The sequence below is a fragment of the Eptatretus burgeri genome, chromosome 15 (assembly GCF_056783735.1).
Source record: "Eptatretus burgeri isolate ZD-2024b chromosome 15, Ebu_testis_v1, whole genome shotgun sequence".
Taxonomy (NCBI): Eukaryota; Metazoa; Chordata; class Myxini; order Myxiniformes; family Myxinidae; genus Eptatretus; species Eptatretus burgeri.
The window spans coordinates 42,186,864-42,202,588 of NC_140975.1; the positions used below are offsets into that span (position 1 = coordinate 42,186,864).

The 15,725-nt window shown below is 44.8% G+C and overlaps 2 protein-coding genes across 2 annotated transcripts in view; both read right to left on the reverse strand.

Annotated features, from left to right (window-relative positions):
* TRRAP (transformation/transcription domain associated protein) overlaps positions 1-6,687 on the reverse strand; it is a 242,696-nt gene extending 236,009 nt beyond the window's left edge. The window contains exon 1 of the mRNA XM_085858090.1: positions 6,670-6,687. The gene's annotated coding sequence lies outside the window, so the exon portion shown is untranslated. The remainder of the gene's footprint in view (positions 1-6,669) is intronic.
* Positions 6,688-7,649: 962 nt separating this feature from the next.
* The window catches only part of ATAD5 (ATPase family AAA domain containing 5), a 71,474-nt gene continuing 63,398 nt past the window's right edge, over positions 7,650-15,725 (reverse strand). The window contains exons 18-25 of the mRNA XM_085858097.1: positions 14,844-15,136; positions 14,437-14,530; positions 10,416-10,480; positions 10,084-10,249; positions 9,645-9,802; positions 8,728-9,470; positions 8,437-8,598; positions 7,650-8,166 (exon numbers count right to left, since the gene is read on the reverse strand). Coding sequence (XP_085714223.1) covers positions 8,091-8,166; positions 8,437-8,598; positions 8,728-9,470; positions 9,645-9,802; positions 10,084-10,249; positions 10,416-10,480; positions 14,437-14,530; positions 14,844-15,136 — 1,757 coding nt within the window. The 3' untranslated portion in view covers positions 7,650-8,090. The remainder of the gene's footprint in view (positions 8,167-8,436; positions 8,599-8,727; positions 9,471-9,644; positions 9,803-10,083; positions 10,250-10,415; positions 10,481-14,436; positions 14,531-14,843; positions 15,137-15,725) is intronic.

Consider the following 15,725-nt stretch of genomic DNA (forward strand, 5'->3'; position numbering starts at 1 on the left):
GAAGAAGAAGAAGAAGAATAAGAGGAGGAGGAGGAGAAGAAGAAGAAGAAGAAGAAGAATAAGAGGAGGAGGAGGAGAAGAAGAAGAAGAAGAAGAAGAAGAATAAGAGGAGGAGGAGGAGAAGAAGAAGAAGAAGAAGGAGAAGAATAAGAGGAGGAGGAGAAGAAGAAGAAGAAGAAGAAGAAGAATAAGAGGAGGAGGAGAAGAAGAAGAAGAAGAAGAAGAAGAAGAAGAATAAGAGGAGGAGGAGAAGAAGAAGAAGAAGAAGAAGAATAAGAGGAGGAGGAGAAGAAGAAGAAGAAGAAGAAGAAGAATAAGAGGAGGAGGAGGAAGAAGAAGAAGAAGAAGAAGAAGAATAAGAGGAGGAGGAGAAGAAGAAGAAGAAGATGAAGAAGAATAAGAGGAGGAGGAGAAGAAGACGAAGAAGAAGAAGAAGAAGAATAAGAGGAGGAGGAGAAGAAGAAGAAGAAGAAGAATAAGAATAAGAGGAGGAGGAGAAGAAGAAGAAGAAGAAGAAGAAGAAGAAGAAGAAGAAGAAGAAGAAGAAGAAGAAGAAGAAGAAGAAGAAGAATAAGAGGAGGAGGAGAAGAAGAAGAAGAAGAAGAAGAAGAATAAGAGGAGGAGGAGAAGAAGAAGAAGAAGAAGCAGAATAAGACGAGGAGGAGAAGAACAAGAAGCAGAAGAAGAAGAAGAGGAGGAGGAGAATAAGAAGAAGAAGAAGAAGAAGAAGAATAAGAGGAGGAGGAGAAGAAGAAGAAGAAGAAGAAGAAGAAGAAGAAGAATAAGAGGAGGAGGAGAAGAAGAAGAAGAAGAAGAAGAATAAGAGGAGGAGGAGAAGAAGAAGAAGAAGAAGAAGAATAAGAGGAGGAGGAGAAGAAGAAGAAGAAGAAGAAGAATAAGAGGAGGAGGAGAAGAAGAAGAAGAAGAAGAATAAGAATAAGAGGAGGAGAAGAAGAAGAAGAATAAGAATAAGAGGAGGAGGAGAAGAAGAAGAAGAAGAATAAGAAGAAGAAGAAGAAGAAGGAGGAAGAAGAAGAAGAAGAAGAAGAATAAGAGGAGGAGAAGAAGAAGAAGAAGAAGAATAAGAGGAGGAGGAGAAGAAGAAGAAGAAGAATAAGAGGAGGAGGAGAAGAAGAAGAAGAAGAATAAGAGGAGGAGGAGAAGAAGAAGAAGAAGAAGAAGAATAAGAGGAGGAGGAGAAGAAGAAGAAGAAGAAGAATAAGAGGAGGAGGAGAAGGAAGAAGAAGAAGAATAAGAGGAGGAGGAGAAGGAAGAAGAAGAAGAATAAGAGGAGGAGGAGAAGGAAGAAGAAGAAGAATAAGAGGAGGAGGAGAAGAAGAAGAAGAAGAAGAATAAGAGGAGGAGGAGAAGAAGAAGAAGAAGAATAAGAGGAGGAGGAGGAGAAGAAGAAGAAGAAGAATAAGAGGAGGAGGAGGAGAAGAAGAAGAAGAATAAGAGGAGGAGGAGGAGGAAGAAGAAGAATAAGAGGAGGAGGAGGAGAAGAAGAAGAAGAAGAATAAGAGGAGGAGGAGAAGGAAGAAGAAGAATAAGAGGAGGAGGAGAAGGAAGAAGAAGAATAAGAGGAGGAGGAGAAGGAAGAAGAAGAATAAGAGGAGGAGGAGAAGGAAGAAGAATAATAAGAGGAGGAGGAGAAGGAAGAAGAAGAATAAGAGGAGGAGGAGAAGGAAGAAGAAGAATAAGAGGAGGAGGAGAAGGAAGAAGAAGAATAAGAGGAGGAGGAGAAGGAAGAAGAATAATAAGAGGAGGAGGAGAAGGAAGAAGAATAATAAGAGGAGGAGGAGAAGGAAGAAGAAGAATAAGAGGAGGAGGAGAAGGAAGAAGAATAAGAGGAGGAGGAGAAGGAAGAAGAATAGGAAGAGGAGGAAGAGGAAGAGGAAGAGGAAGAGGAAGAGGAAGAGGAAGAGGAAGAGGAAGAGGAAGAGGAAGAGGAAGAGGAAGAAGAGGAAGAGGAAGAGGAAGAGGAAGAGGAGGAGAAGAAGAAGAAGAAGAAGAAGAAGAAGAAGAATCGAGAGTTGTGAGTGAGGAAGGACAACAGTAGCATTTTTTTTATTTTTTTTTGATTTAAGATAAGAAATAGAGTGATGAGTTAGGAGGGATGGGGGAGGTTAGGAAAGTGGGGAAGATAAATATTGAACGTAATGGGGAGAAAAAACAAAACACGATGGTACACCAAGGGGAACCAGTTGGCCTCAAGCCTCAATGGCATGCCTCAAGCACCTGGTAGGACAAGATCGATAAAATCTCACAAAATAGCACGATTTTTGAAACAAAACCGAACGAGGAACACATAGTAACATGTAAGTGAGAAAAATCAACAGTTAAAACGGGACAGATAACGACCGGAAACTTAACTTTAAGATCGTCAGCAGAGAGCCCTGAAGGAGACCTGTCGACGCTCTCAACCCGGAACCCGAAGTGAACTTTGTTGTGTAATGTTATGTTATGTTGAGTTATGTCGTGGTTGATGTGTTGAAATCGACCGTCATGATGCGATATCTGATGGATTGCATTACCTTGCTGATGATTGAAAATAGTTTGATTACTGATATTGATGACTGACGATAAAAAGCTAATTGGGCTGAAGTTAAGGGGATCCATCTTTGAACCTTTTTTATGCAATGCTGTGACGTTGGCCGATTTCCAATTTCCCAGATGGATATCGGAGACCAGTCCTGAAGTGAAAAAAAATATTCGAAGCAGGTCATACTGTATAACCCACGGATATACAGGGTCCGCAAACAGCGGGGTCTGACAGGTCTGACACTCAAAAAATGATAGGATTCGGATCTTCACCAAAATGGAATCAATTCTTCCTTGTCACACACCCAAAATGCCCACCAAGTTTCGTCCAAATCCATCCGCAACTTTTTGAGATATCATGCTGGATATCGTTTTTCGTCCTTTCTCTCAATAGTGAAGAATCACTTTAATAATTTTCGGAGTCGGACCCGGATCCGGATCTTCACCAAAATCTAATCAGTTCGTTTGTCCTTGTCACACACCCAACCTGACAACCAAATTTCATGTGGATCTGTCACAACTTTGAGATATCCTGCACACAGACAGACAACGAGGGGTGAAAACATAAACCTCCTTCACCTTCTGGGGCAGAGGTAAAAATAGGACCACCTGTCCTGAAGCTCACCTGGATCAGGAGCAACAATCACTCAACCCCCCCCCCCCCCGCCATAGACTCCCATCATAAATGCATATTTTGATGCAGTCAATACACTTTGATACATCATGGGTGATGTGATGAAGGTTATGGTCAAGTTTCATCAAAATTGTGTGCATAGTTTCAAAGAAGAGAACAAATCCTATTTTTTTTGGGGCGGAGGGGGTTAAACTGTTGTGGGTTAAGGGTTCGGTGGCGATAAGCGACCACTCGGTGGAGCAGTGGAGTCGTCTCCCACCGAACACCCGGAATTTAAGTCGTGACTCGGATAAGTCCGAAAGGTCACGGGTCCCTTAGCAGACCGTGGTCGCCAATATTTTGACGGCGTGGGGTTGGGTTAATTGCTTAATTTAAATCTACCTAAGTACCGAAGTCATCCAACTACCAGGGAAAACCTCACCGTCGACAGACCTCGGGCGGAACGGACCGTTTACCGAGCACAATCCGGATGTAAACCGAGCAGGTGATTACCAAGATCCATCGGTCCAAATCAACAATTTACAACAGAACGGCCTTACTATTTCTCAATACGAACCTTGCAAGGCCAATGAACGAAAACACGAACAACCAACTGGAACATTTAACACGGGGGTTTATTTTACAATAGGCAATCATGGGGAAGGGGGACACAGAGCAGAGTTATCACGAATAAAGAAATGCACAATGAACAAGTCACTTAACGATTCTACTTTCAGACGGGGCCCACGGACACACACACACACACACACACACACACAAGAAACTGGACCCCATGGATCTTTATTCGGTCGAGCAGGGCCAGGGTACCTTCCCACCTCGTGCGGTCACACCGACTCCAAACTACCACGGTGGGACTCAAACCAACGACCCGAAGTCCATGGCCCACGAACGGGACCAAGCCACCACGACTGCAGACGAAGCAAATCGCCACCAAGACCGCAGATGAAGCCAGTCACCACCAAGACCGCAGACGAAGCCAGTCGCCACCAAGACCGCAGACGAAGCCAGTCGCCACCAAGACCGCAGACGAAGCCTGTCGCCACCAAGACCGCAGACGAAGCCAGTCGCCACCAAGACCGCAGACGAAGCCAGTCGCCACCAAGACCGCAGACGAAGCCAGTCGCCACCAAGACCGCAGACGAAGCCAGTCGCCACCAAGACCGCAGACGAAGCCAGTCGCCACCAAGACCGCAGACGAAGCCAGTCGCCACCAAGACCGCAGACGAAGCCAGTCGCCACCAAGACCGCAGACGAAGCCAGTCGCCACCAAGACCGCAGATGCTCCGCAGTCGCCACGATCACTCTCTCACTCTTGAGGTCAGAGTGGTTTCTTTCCTCGCCACTCGCCTCCTGATTGGACGGTTCCATCACGAGATCCGTTGGCCGCCCTCATTGGACAGGCCGACGGTAGGCGGGGCAACTCCCACATTTCTGGGGCGGAATCTGATCTGAGGCGATGGAGGCTCCGCCCACACCTTCAGCCAAAAACATGTGGGCAATGGCGACCGGGTTGACTCGGGGATGGTGCCGTTGTTGTATAAAAACCTTACTAAAAAAATAACTCGTAGCATACACACGAAATTCCCATTAGACAGAAGGAGGGATTCCAACTATAAACACACACTTATCGAAATAACTAAGCAATGGGGACTGCTGTCTGTTTGTGTGCAAAAGGCTTCCAGATTCGTAACAAAACCATGCCCCGTAGACCCCCTCAATGAACGCAGATTTTGATGCCATCAATAAGCCTTCATGGGGCTTCAGATATGCTTGTGGCCAAGTTTCATGAAAATCAACTGTTGGGTTAAAGCGATAATGACTCGTGTTTCCGGGACTAACTCACTAAACCACGAAATCACTGACTCACTCTCACCTTCAAACATTGCTTGATTGCATTAGCTCACCTGCCTAAAATCCAGGTGAGCTAAAAAAAAAACACCATTGCTTTTGATGGAAGGGGAGAGGTTTCAGGGAGGCACATGCCGGGTGCGCTCCTCACCCCCCTGGATCCGTCACTGTGTCAATAGATGAGCAACGGCTCGTCTAAAAAGAGTGTGATAGTGCAAAGGGACGACGGGGATTGCACGAGTTAGATAGAGGGATAGAAATAGGTCAGGCCAAACACAATCGTCTGTCATGGATGAATGTGGGTATGAAAAGTACGAGGTATGAGGGGAGGGGAGGGGAGACGAGGGAGGTGGGGGAGGGGAGAGGCGGAGGGGAATAGAGGGAGGAGGGGAGGCGGAGAGGAGGGAGGAGGGGAGAGAAAGATGGGGAGTAGAGGAGATGGGGGAACAAGGTGGGGGGAGGAGGAGGGGACGGGGAGGAGAGGGGGAGGGGAGGAGGGGGGAGGGAGGAGGGGGAGTGGAGGAGGTGCGGGGAAGAAGGAGGAGACGGGGAGGAGAGGGGGAGGAGAGGTGGAGGGAGGGGAGGACGAGGGGCGGAAGGCGCGGGGTTTGGAAGGGGTGGGGGTTTGGAGGGGAGAGGGGATTCGAGGGGAGGGGTTTGGAGAGGGCAAGGAGAGGGGAGGTGCAAATGTGTTGGAGTGTGAGTATTGTGAGTGAAATAGTGTGAAGGAAAGAACGTGGAGAGAAGAATCACCCACCACGGAAACCAGGGAAGACAGTCAGCGGGGATTCAGCTATTTTGGAACGAATACAATGCCCGTGTTGGGGTAAATGAAAAACAACGATTAAGGTAAAGTGAAGCCATAAGATATTCATAAAGCAAACGTGATTTTCCGATAATGTGGAGCATTAAGTTGTTGTGTGAATATGACCCGCGGTGGCAATGTTCACATCTTGATACCGCCCCCCCTCCCCACCAGTCCCTCGACGTTGTCGCAGTTTGTGATGAACTGTTCAGATGGTTTTTGTCCTTGGGTACACCCAATTCATTCTTGTATCACTTTGTCCGACCATTTTGTGTTCTTCAGTAACCGATATTGTTTCCTCTCGGTACTCGGTGATAATTTACAACAATCATGTTTATGCTCAAAAGGTTAATTAGAATGCGAATTAATGTGGTTGTTAAGTACCTTTATCCGACCACCACATGTTCTTCAGATACATTGTATATGTCACGGGGTCATTCCTCACTCATTAATCCAGAAATAACACTCGTGATCCAAATTGGAATTAAAACAGAAAATGGCGCCATTTGACCGACCCGGCGCCATTTGACCGACCTGAGGTACTGAGGTATCTTTCTCGCATTTCCCATGCATTTGCGATGGTATCGAACAATCGAACCTTTTATGCTCAAATAACTAATTAAACTCCACTTAGCTCCCGGTATAATTCGGATTTTGAGCCGATTACTTCATTCGAATTGAAAGGCCCGGCTTCAGTCACGTCGTGAAGAACTCGTCACGCCAGAGCAGGGGGAAAATATCACAGTTGCTCATCAAACACAGAACACAACTCATGAAATATGAACCAGAAAAACAGTATTACATCACACTGAGTCTCCTTCGTCATGAGAAATCAACTTACAGATTAAATCTGTCCAGTGAGAGGGGCAACGCAATCTTCTTCTGTCGTCTTGTTCTTCATCATCTGTTCGAGCCGGAAGTCGTGGCATCCCCGTCCAGAGCGAATGAACACGGGTCTGCCATTGTTGTGTTATGTTACGTCGTGGTTGACGTGTTGAAATAGACCGTCACGATACGATATCTGAAGGTCCGGATCCATCCGGACTAAGTTTCGTCCGGATCCGTCCATAACTTTTTGAGATATCGATATATCATATCGTTTTTGGCCCTATCTCTCAATGGTGAAGAATCAATTACAGTGTCCGGATCTCACCAAAATCGAATCAATTCGTCCTTGTTGTGCACCCAACTGTCCACATAATGTCATCCAAATCAGTCCATAACTTTGAGATATCCTGCTCAAAGACAGACGGGTGAAAACAACCAACGTCCACCCTCAGTTTCGGGTGAAAAAAACGAAAAAGAACTTGACCGGATACAGCAAGATCGGAAAATCAACGGACAAGAAATACAATCTAGCAACGCAGACTTGGAAGAAGCAGAGGAAAACCAAAGATGAGACAAAGAGATGAAAGTGATCAATTCATTGGAGTACAATGGTCCCGGATTTCAAATAACAGAAAATAATGGACCATTTTGAGTGAGACCTTCATCTCACAGTCAACTGAAATAAGCTTGTCAAGTGAGCCACAACTATTTCACCAGAACAAAGGCTCGTCTCGTCACCTTTGCCAATGTGTACACCAACTAAAGAAACGCTTTGAAATTATACTTGTAATGAAGGTTATTGAGGACGGCTCGCATAACCGCCATGCAAACATGTGAGACAAAGGCTTTGAGTGACCCATCAGACCTCACAGGAGTGGAGGAGCGCCCCCAGACTCGTCAGATGACGAAGAGAAAACCGATCTACGCATACACCTCAAACATTTGCCTTAAGAATCATAATTTTGAAGTCAATGACAAAAACAAGTCATTCTGATGGAATTTTATTTATACCAATAATTCCTTGTAAAAAAAAAAAAAAAAAACATGTACAAAACGGCGACATCTCGTATAAATGTCACAAAGATTACAAACTGTACAGAAATATGATTTTATTGTACGTTTACCTTTTCAATTGTATTTATAAAGAGGCCCCACATATAAAACGATACCTTGACAAAATTTGGTGCAGATGACGGTCAATTATGTATTCTATGACAGATAACTGCAATTGGAGCACATTTAATGTTACACCCTGTTTAAAAAAAAAAAAGAATCCCACACCAGTGGGCCTTTCGGTATCAGGATCGTATAATAATTTGAAACTTTTGAGCTATAGATACAAACTGATGTTTATGACAAGATTCAAACTTTGGGGGAAAACAATGCAACAGAAAAGTATTTTGGGTAAACGTCTGTATCCTCCCCAACAAAGCATCATGGGAAGTCAGCATCAAGGAATTTGAGAAGAGTGCGTGGAACGTCCAATCGTTCCTCCAAGTAATGGCGAAACCTGAGATGGGGGGGGGGGGACATCCAGAAAATAAATTGCAAACAATCCACAAATTTGAATCCTAAAAGGATGAGGTGGAACACATATAAAACAGATTTTTTTTTTTTTTTTAGTTGGTATAAAACAGTTTTTTTTTTTTTCAATTTAAATTTACCAACACAGAAACAATTAATGCGTGCTGTTAAAGGGTTTCAAACAAAGTCAGATGTCGGTTTCATCATGACTTGTTCAGCTTCATTTTCCCCTTTTCCGATTTTCTCTCTAAACTACCTTCTCCGATTTCCTGCAGCCTCACGCTTCTTCTCCATTCTGCAGAGGAAACGCAGATATGGTGTCGTCTCAGTAGCAACTGCGTGCCGTGCACCTAGCGCTGCTGGTGACACAAGACGTAAGAGTGCGTCCTGCAGCAAGGAGTGCCTCTGGCCCAACCGCCTGTCCAGCAAGCAAGAAAAATTACCACGAGGTATTTAAAAAAAATCTCAAACCATCTTCAAGCACAGTTACAAAAACCCAAAGCATCACAGACCAGCCAAATAATGTCCAATTCCTTCAACCACTAACCTTTGCTCCTCAGACGCTTCGGTTATGAACCTTGAAATCTCAAAATCTTGGAATCCTGCATTGGTGACAATGTCCAACCCATGGCCTTCACACGACTTCAATGCTCGTGCAGTCTTGTCTCGACACTTTTGCAGGGCTTCAAGTTCCATGGTAGCTCGAAGTTCCGGCCACTCCTTACATGGCTGTGCCCAGCCATCTTTCCCTTCCTCCACACGTACTGTCTCCACCTGCCCACTCTTCACTTCCGCTGGCAACCAGTCATAACCATTCCCATGTCTGCATGGTCCCTCGAGTTCTTCAACTCCTTGACAGGTTGGCCAACCATCAATGGTGCTGAACATTTCCAAAAGGTCAGCGAGATATTCCAAACAGATGAGTGTTGTATTTTCCAAGGGTTTTTTGCTGAAAGATCTGTCATTATCCAAATTAGCTTTATCTTCACAATCATCCAATATTCCCAATGAACTTCGATCTAATAAATCTCCTGACCCATCATCCTCAATCTGCAACCCTGCCTGCACATCAGGCTCACTCAACCTTCCAATCCCCATCTTCAAGCATCTGGGGCTTGTTTTGCCATCACTGGCTATATTTTCAGACACAGGTGGAAGATCGTGAATGTTACGTGAACCTGAGAAATTCATCAACAATGGCCAGTGGTCCTGGATAATATCGAGGCCCAAGCGTTGCAATTCCGTGAGTGAAGAAACTTGCCGACAAAACCCAGATGGCCCAAGGACCGACTAGGATTGGGTGTGTTGGAGAGAGACAGACAGAGAAAAAAACATTACCGGCTGAATGGTTCAGGCAAAAAGTCTCCAAGTTAATACTCGAGTCCCAAATTCCTCCACCGGCTGAATCCAAAAGGCCACCACTTTTAAGTCACCCAAAGCTAAACACAAGATGTTCCAACTCACTGACAGCTGCATGCCAAAGGAACTCGATTCGACACAAAGTGCACACACACTACGTGTGCTTTCCACACAACTGGCACCACTCTCTTCCCCAACAAGTACATTTGGAGCTGCCCGCAGCACATCATCCTCTTGCTGAACTGTGTTCTCAAGTCTGTCTGCTGCCAAGGTAAAAGGGGCACATACGAGGAGAATGTTTTGGCAACAGTACTGTACCATTCCATCAGATGTCAAACCCAGCAACACATTCAAGCACAAATCTGCTTAAACTACCCCCACTGCCCAATGTTGTGAACACGACAATTACATCATCATAAATTATCCTCTGTTGTTCAACAAAACCCCCCACTTAAAGTGGAAAATTGCAGAAAATAAAGATTGATCGCTAACAAGCCACAAGGAGAGGGCTCATTGGGCTCCTGTTCTGCATTTAAGATGAGACCTGTCGGTAGCTTGGTGCCACCTCCAGCTGCTGCCCAAATTTGGAGGGAGAGAAGAGAACGGCGGAGGTCACAACGTGTCCAGGCAACCAGCGAATCAACATGGTCACACCGTGTGTGCAGACCCTCTGCTAGGCAAACAAGACGCAGGAAAGCGGTTGCACTAAACTGGGCATGGAGGTAAGGAGGTGGAAGAGGGGAGGAAAAGAGTGAAAATAAACAACATGTGAAAATATCAAAGAAAGACATGTTTTTGTTGATTGTAGACAAGAATCTCAGCAACAGGGTTTTAGCAACAACCAAGGCCTGCAAAAAACTGATTTGTAAGCCTCACCATGGAGGGTCTTTCAAATAGGATCTGCTCATAATGTCCTTCAAACACGTTGCAGAACTTGGGATCTACAGCATCAACACAAGCACACATCGCAGTGTTACACAGAACCCTACTCAACCAAACGACACCACACAAATCTGCATGTGTGAACTCGTTTTCTTTTTACAAGTTAATTATACTGCAACTTCAAACTATCGCTCTTGATGTCAACCAGGTGAACAAGAACACAAGGCACAGAATCATGATAAAGTACTTTTATAACAGAAAGTTCTCCCTCTTGTTCCTTAATGTCTTCTCGAAAGAAAATAATTTGCAACAAAGTTTAATTTCGGTTCTCAAGAAGTCACTACACTTCCTACATCAGGATGGCACAGACACTCCCCAGGTTTAATACAACATAAATCTTCAAAAACATAAATAAATAAATCTGCCAAGATACAAACTTATCAACCTATAATGTACCTAACAGTCGACTGTGGAGAATTTTGCATCCAATAACACTCATTAAACCTTTGGACAGCACTGCATCATTGAACAAAAAAAACGGACTGACTCAAAAGAGTCCGATTGTAATTAGTATTTTTCTTATTTTCAGACAGCCTCACTCAAAATTGGTTTTAGCTCAGTACTTGGATTAACCACAGATTTACTGCATTTTATAGTGGGAAGCTCCATGACGACTCAAATTTTTCATAACTTTGAAGGTCAGGTCAGGTATGGGAGCATGTGCCAGAACAGCGCGTCGCTGCGTCCACTTTCCGCCGGTACTCCAGGGGCCTCCGTCTGGCCTTCCCCCAGGCAGATGCCAGGCCCATCCCCATCTCCTTGAGATGCTGGTCAACCTGCAGCAACCACGAGGCACGTGGTCAGCCCACTGGCCTCCTCCACTCACGAAACTCCCTCGCTGAGAGAATCTGGTGAGCAGGATCAGCGTCAGGAAAACGAGCCACATGTCCATACAGCCGCAACTGACGCTCATGGACCATGCAGGTAATAAATCTCATCCGAGTCTCTCTCAGCAACCGCTCATTGGACACAAAATCTGACCAGCGATAGCCAAGGATTCTCCGAAGAGACCTGGTACCATAGGAATTAAGTCTCTGTCTCAGATCTTTGGTCAGAGTCCAAGTCTCGCATCCATAGAGCAAGACTGGAAGCACCAAGGATCTGAAGACTCGGACTTTCGTCCTCCCGCACAGGTACCGGCAGCGCCACACCGCATGATCCAGTGAATCCATGACTCCCCAGGCCCGACCCAGACGTCTATTGACCTCTGACTCACAGCCAGCAGAGACATGAATATCACTGCCAAGGTAAGTGAATCTCTCCACAACCTCAACATCCTCACCACAAACAGGCACAGACAGGACAACAGCATCCAAGATGTCATTGAAAGCCTGGATCTTAGTTTTGACCCAGGAAACCCGTAATCCCAGCGGCTCAGACTCCTCATTCAGCACCTCGAGGGCTCCCAAAAGGATATCTAAAGTCTCCGCAAAGATGACTGCATCATCTGCAAAATCAAGGTCAGAGATCTTGAAATTCCCAAACGATGCACTGCAGCTTGATCTCTCCGACATCCTCGCTTGAATCCAGTCCATACAAGTGCTGAAAAGTGTGGGGGCCAGTACATACCCCTGACGAACTCCAGTAACAACTGGAAATAAGTCAGAGATGGTACCACCACATTTCACAGCACTCTCAATACCAGAGTAGAGTTCAGACATCAGATCGATCAGTTTTGGTGGCACCCCACGAAGACCAAGAATTCTCCAGAGGGCATCCCGATTCACTGAATCGAACGCTTTACAGAGATCAACATAGGCTGCAAGCAGCCCCTGCCGAAACTCTCGTCTGCGTTCGGGGAGGACCCGAAGAGCAAGGATACGGTCAATCGTTGATCTCTTTGGTGTAAAGCCTGACTGTTCTGTAAGCTGGTGCTCAAGCAGATAGTGGCGAACCCTATCAATAATTATCTGAGCAAAGAACTTGCCCGGCATTGAGAGCAGCGTCACCCCTCGGTAGTTGTTGCAGTCTTGGCGATCACCCTTCCCTTTCCCGAGGGGGACAACAAGGCCCCTCTTCCAGTCAGTTTGGATGATGCCTGTGTTCCAGGCAGAGCACAGAACTGCATGGAACAACACGAGTGCAGCATTTCCACCAGCCTTGAGAAGTTCAGCATGGATGCCACAGATCCTTGGAGCTTTACCCCATTTCAACCAGTTCACCACAGCCTGTGTTTCCACAAGCGAAGGTGGACCACAGTTGATTGGAGGGTCAGCAACAGGGATTGTAACACCCCTGACGTCCAACTCGACAGCTGGTGGATCAGCCTGGTACAACCGGTGAGCTGCCCTACGAAGGGAAACTGCACAGGAGGTACTCCCACGGAGTGGGTTCTCAGATTTATTTGCGTTATGAAGGGTTTAACGGTGGCCGAAGTGCAAATCCTGCCACCAATCTCCTAATAAGAAGTAACCCAACTGCAGGAGGACGTCCGCAGACACATTTGGGCACTAGATATGGATGGCCGTTGGCTCACAAGAAGCTCCTCCCCCCTTTGAGAGGTTTTGTTTTTTTATTTGGAGCAGCTCCTCTTGCTGGGTGTCCATATCCAAACACCCTCCTCACCAAAAAACCTGGTGGGGGAGACAGTTTAGTCGCCGAAACCCGACCATGGAACAGGTTAGTACAGGTTTACATGATACCTGTAGCAAGTCACATCTAATCTGGCCTGACCTGACTGTATTGTAAATGCGATAGGACGGTGTCGGTGGTAAATGCGATAGGACGGTGTCGGTGGTAAAGTTGAGGACGGTGTCGGAAGTAAACGTGAAGATGGTGTAGGTGGTAAATGTGAGGATGATGTTGGACTTCCTATGCATGCATGGCACAGCCATGACATATTGCTGTACATGTTATAATTGCCGTCCCAGGGTGTACACAAACGAATGGTGGGGTGTCATAACTGCCAATAAGTCGCAACTATAAATCACTTATAAGAAAGCATCATTAGAGCAATTTAAAGTGTAACGCCGGAGATTCTTGACCAAATATGGACAGAAATTGAATATCGGTATGATGTGTGCCACGCTGTTAATGGTGCACACATTGAAGCTGTGTGATACCATTTCAAAAACCTTTTGAAAAGGATAAAATACCAATGTACAAAAACTTTTTGAGTTAGTGATTCAAATAAACAAAAGTACAATGCACAGTGAGTATCTGTTTTTATCAATCTGCTTACAAACCCCCTCATTCATATGTGCACCCTGCATAATAGTAACACAATTTAATGTGAAGTGGTTTCACACATGATCGACAAGATAATTCTTCACACAATCAAAATAAAACACTCCAGCATGTAAATACATTTTTTTGAAGTACAGAAACTAATAATAAAAACATTTTAAAATGTGAAAGGATGGTCAAGATGATTTGCCAAAAAATATGTAAATAAGGAAGGGATGGTCACAATAAATTATCATGTGAAACCATCCCTTTACAATGAGAGTACATCATGTTGATCGTTTCCATTCATAAATTTGACCGGTGAAATGTTAAAAAAAAAAAAATGCATACATACACACCAAATTGAGAGCGGATATTTTGTGTCATTTGGAGGCACAACCATTATTCAAAGAAAGGTGTAAGAGTGGCACCACGTGATAATTTTTTTGTGACCATCCCTATTTTCTTTCCATACTTTTTTCTCAAACCATCCCTAAATCCTTTTACATTAAAAAAAAGTTTTTTGGGGAGTTTTTTATATTATTTGTTCACTTTAGTTTTAAGCATATGCCAGAAGAAAGCACCACCAAGTTGACAAGTTTTGCTGTTATTCGAGCTGATCAACATGGCACATGGAAGAGGGAACACACATCCCAAACTAATGTAAATAAATATATTAGATGGAGAAAAGGCGAGACAAAACGGAAAAATAGAAAGGCTCTCGTGGTTTACGGTTCAAACTTCATTAATCTACTCGTGGTGAAGATTAGTGTTGGTAGTGATGATTCACCATTGGTGGTCAGCACGATGGGCCTTTTGGTCGTAGTCATGAAAGTCTTGATGGCAGAAAGAAATCCAATGTCATCATCAAAGGTAACATCCACCTGCAAATTGCAAAATAATGAGGAAAAAACAAACAAACAAACAAAAAACCTTTCAAATCTATCTGCAGGAAAACTCCATTAAGACAAAAGTTTGTCTTCTTGGGCTGTATACAATTCGTCTTTACTGCATCGCCTCTGCTTGGGGGATATATAGGTGGCCTTCCCAACCTACTTCTCCATTGAATAAAGAAATTAATGGACAACTAGAGACGTCTCTGTTGATCACTCTTTGGCTTTACATTTGTATTGTTGCCTCTCATGCACATCCAACAAAAATTGGCTGATGGACACAATTCGATAACAAGAAACAGACCTCTTCAAAAAGAATGAGGGATGTCGTTGCCGAGTACTTTGCTTGCGTTGCTTTGGTTGAGCTTGATCGTGCTGTAACAGGTGTCGTAACCGATTGTGCCCCAACGCTCCGTTCATTTTTCATCCTCTGTGGGAGTGGCGGTTGGCTTTTTAGGAAGTTTGCAAAAGCTGCAGGGATTTCAGTTTTCGATGGTGGTTTGGCTTGACGAGTTTGTTTCAAGGAAGCTTGGGGATGGTGAAGAATCAAATTCTTCCGCGGAGGGGGCGACATCTTTTTTGGAGACGTGTGTTTTTCTGACAACCAACACATGGACACACATAAAACATGAGAGTGCTAAAACAGATTGAGATTACATGCATTGTCAATAGTTCAGACTTGCAAAAACAGATTGGGATTACCATTTGTTTATATTTCTTTTAATACAAGGTCTAAGGCTCATAATGGAGCTGCCACTCTCACACACATGTACATTCTGACAAGACAAACACTTAACACAGCCAATGAGCTTGGGGGAAGTGCCGTCACTTCCCAGGATACTCTTCGTACCACCGAAGTCACAACAATGGTGCCGTTTTTCTCACCGCACTCAGCGGGGCATTTCCTCCGGAGGAATTTTCTCCTCCCCATGGATGCCAATGTGATAGGACGGTAGGCCTTTTAAATGCTGAGTGTCAAGCAAAGAAGCAGCACGTACCATTTTAAAAGTCTTTGGTATGACTCAGCTAGGATTTGAACCACCGACCTCCCAGACTCAGTGGAAGCTCTAGCCATTACACCACCGTGTTTGGTTAAATACCAAAGTAATGGGTCTGCTTCATAAAAGTTTTGCTTTCTAAATACAAGGTAACAGGAGATAACAAGGTACTCACAATTTAATAAAAC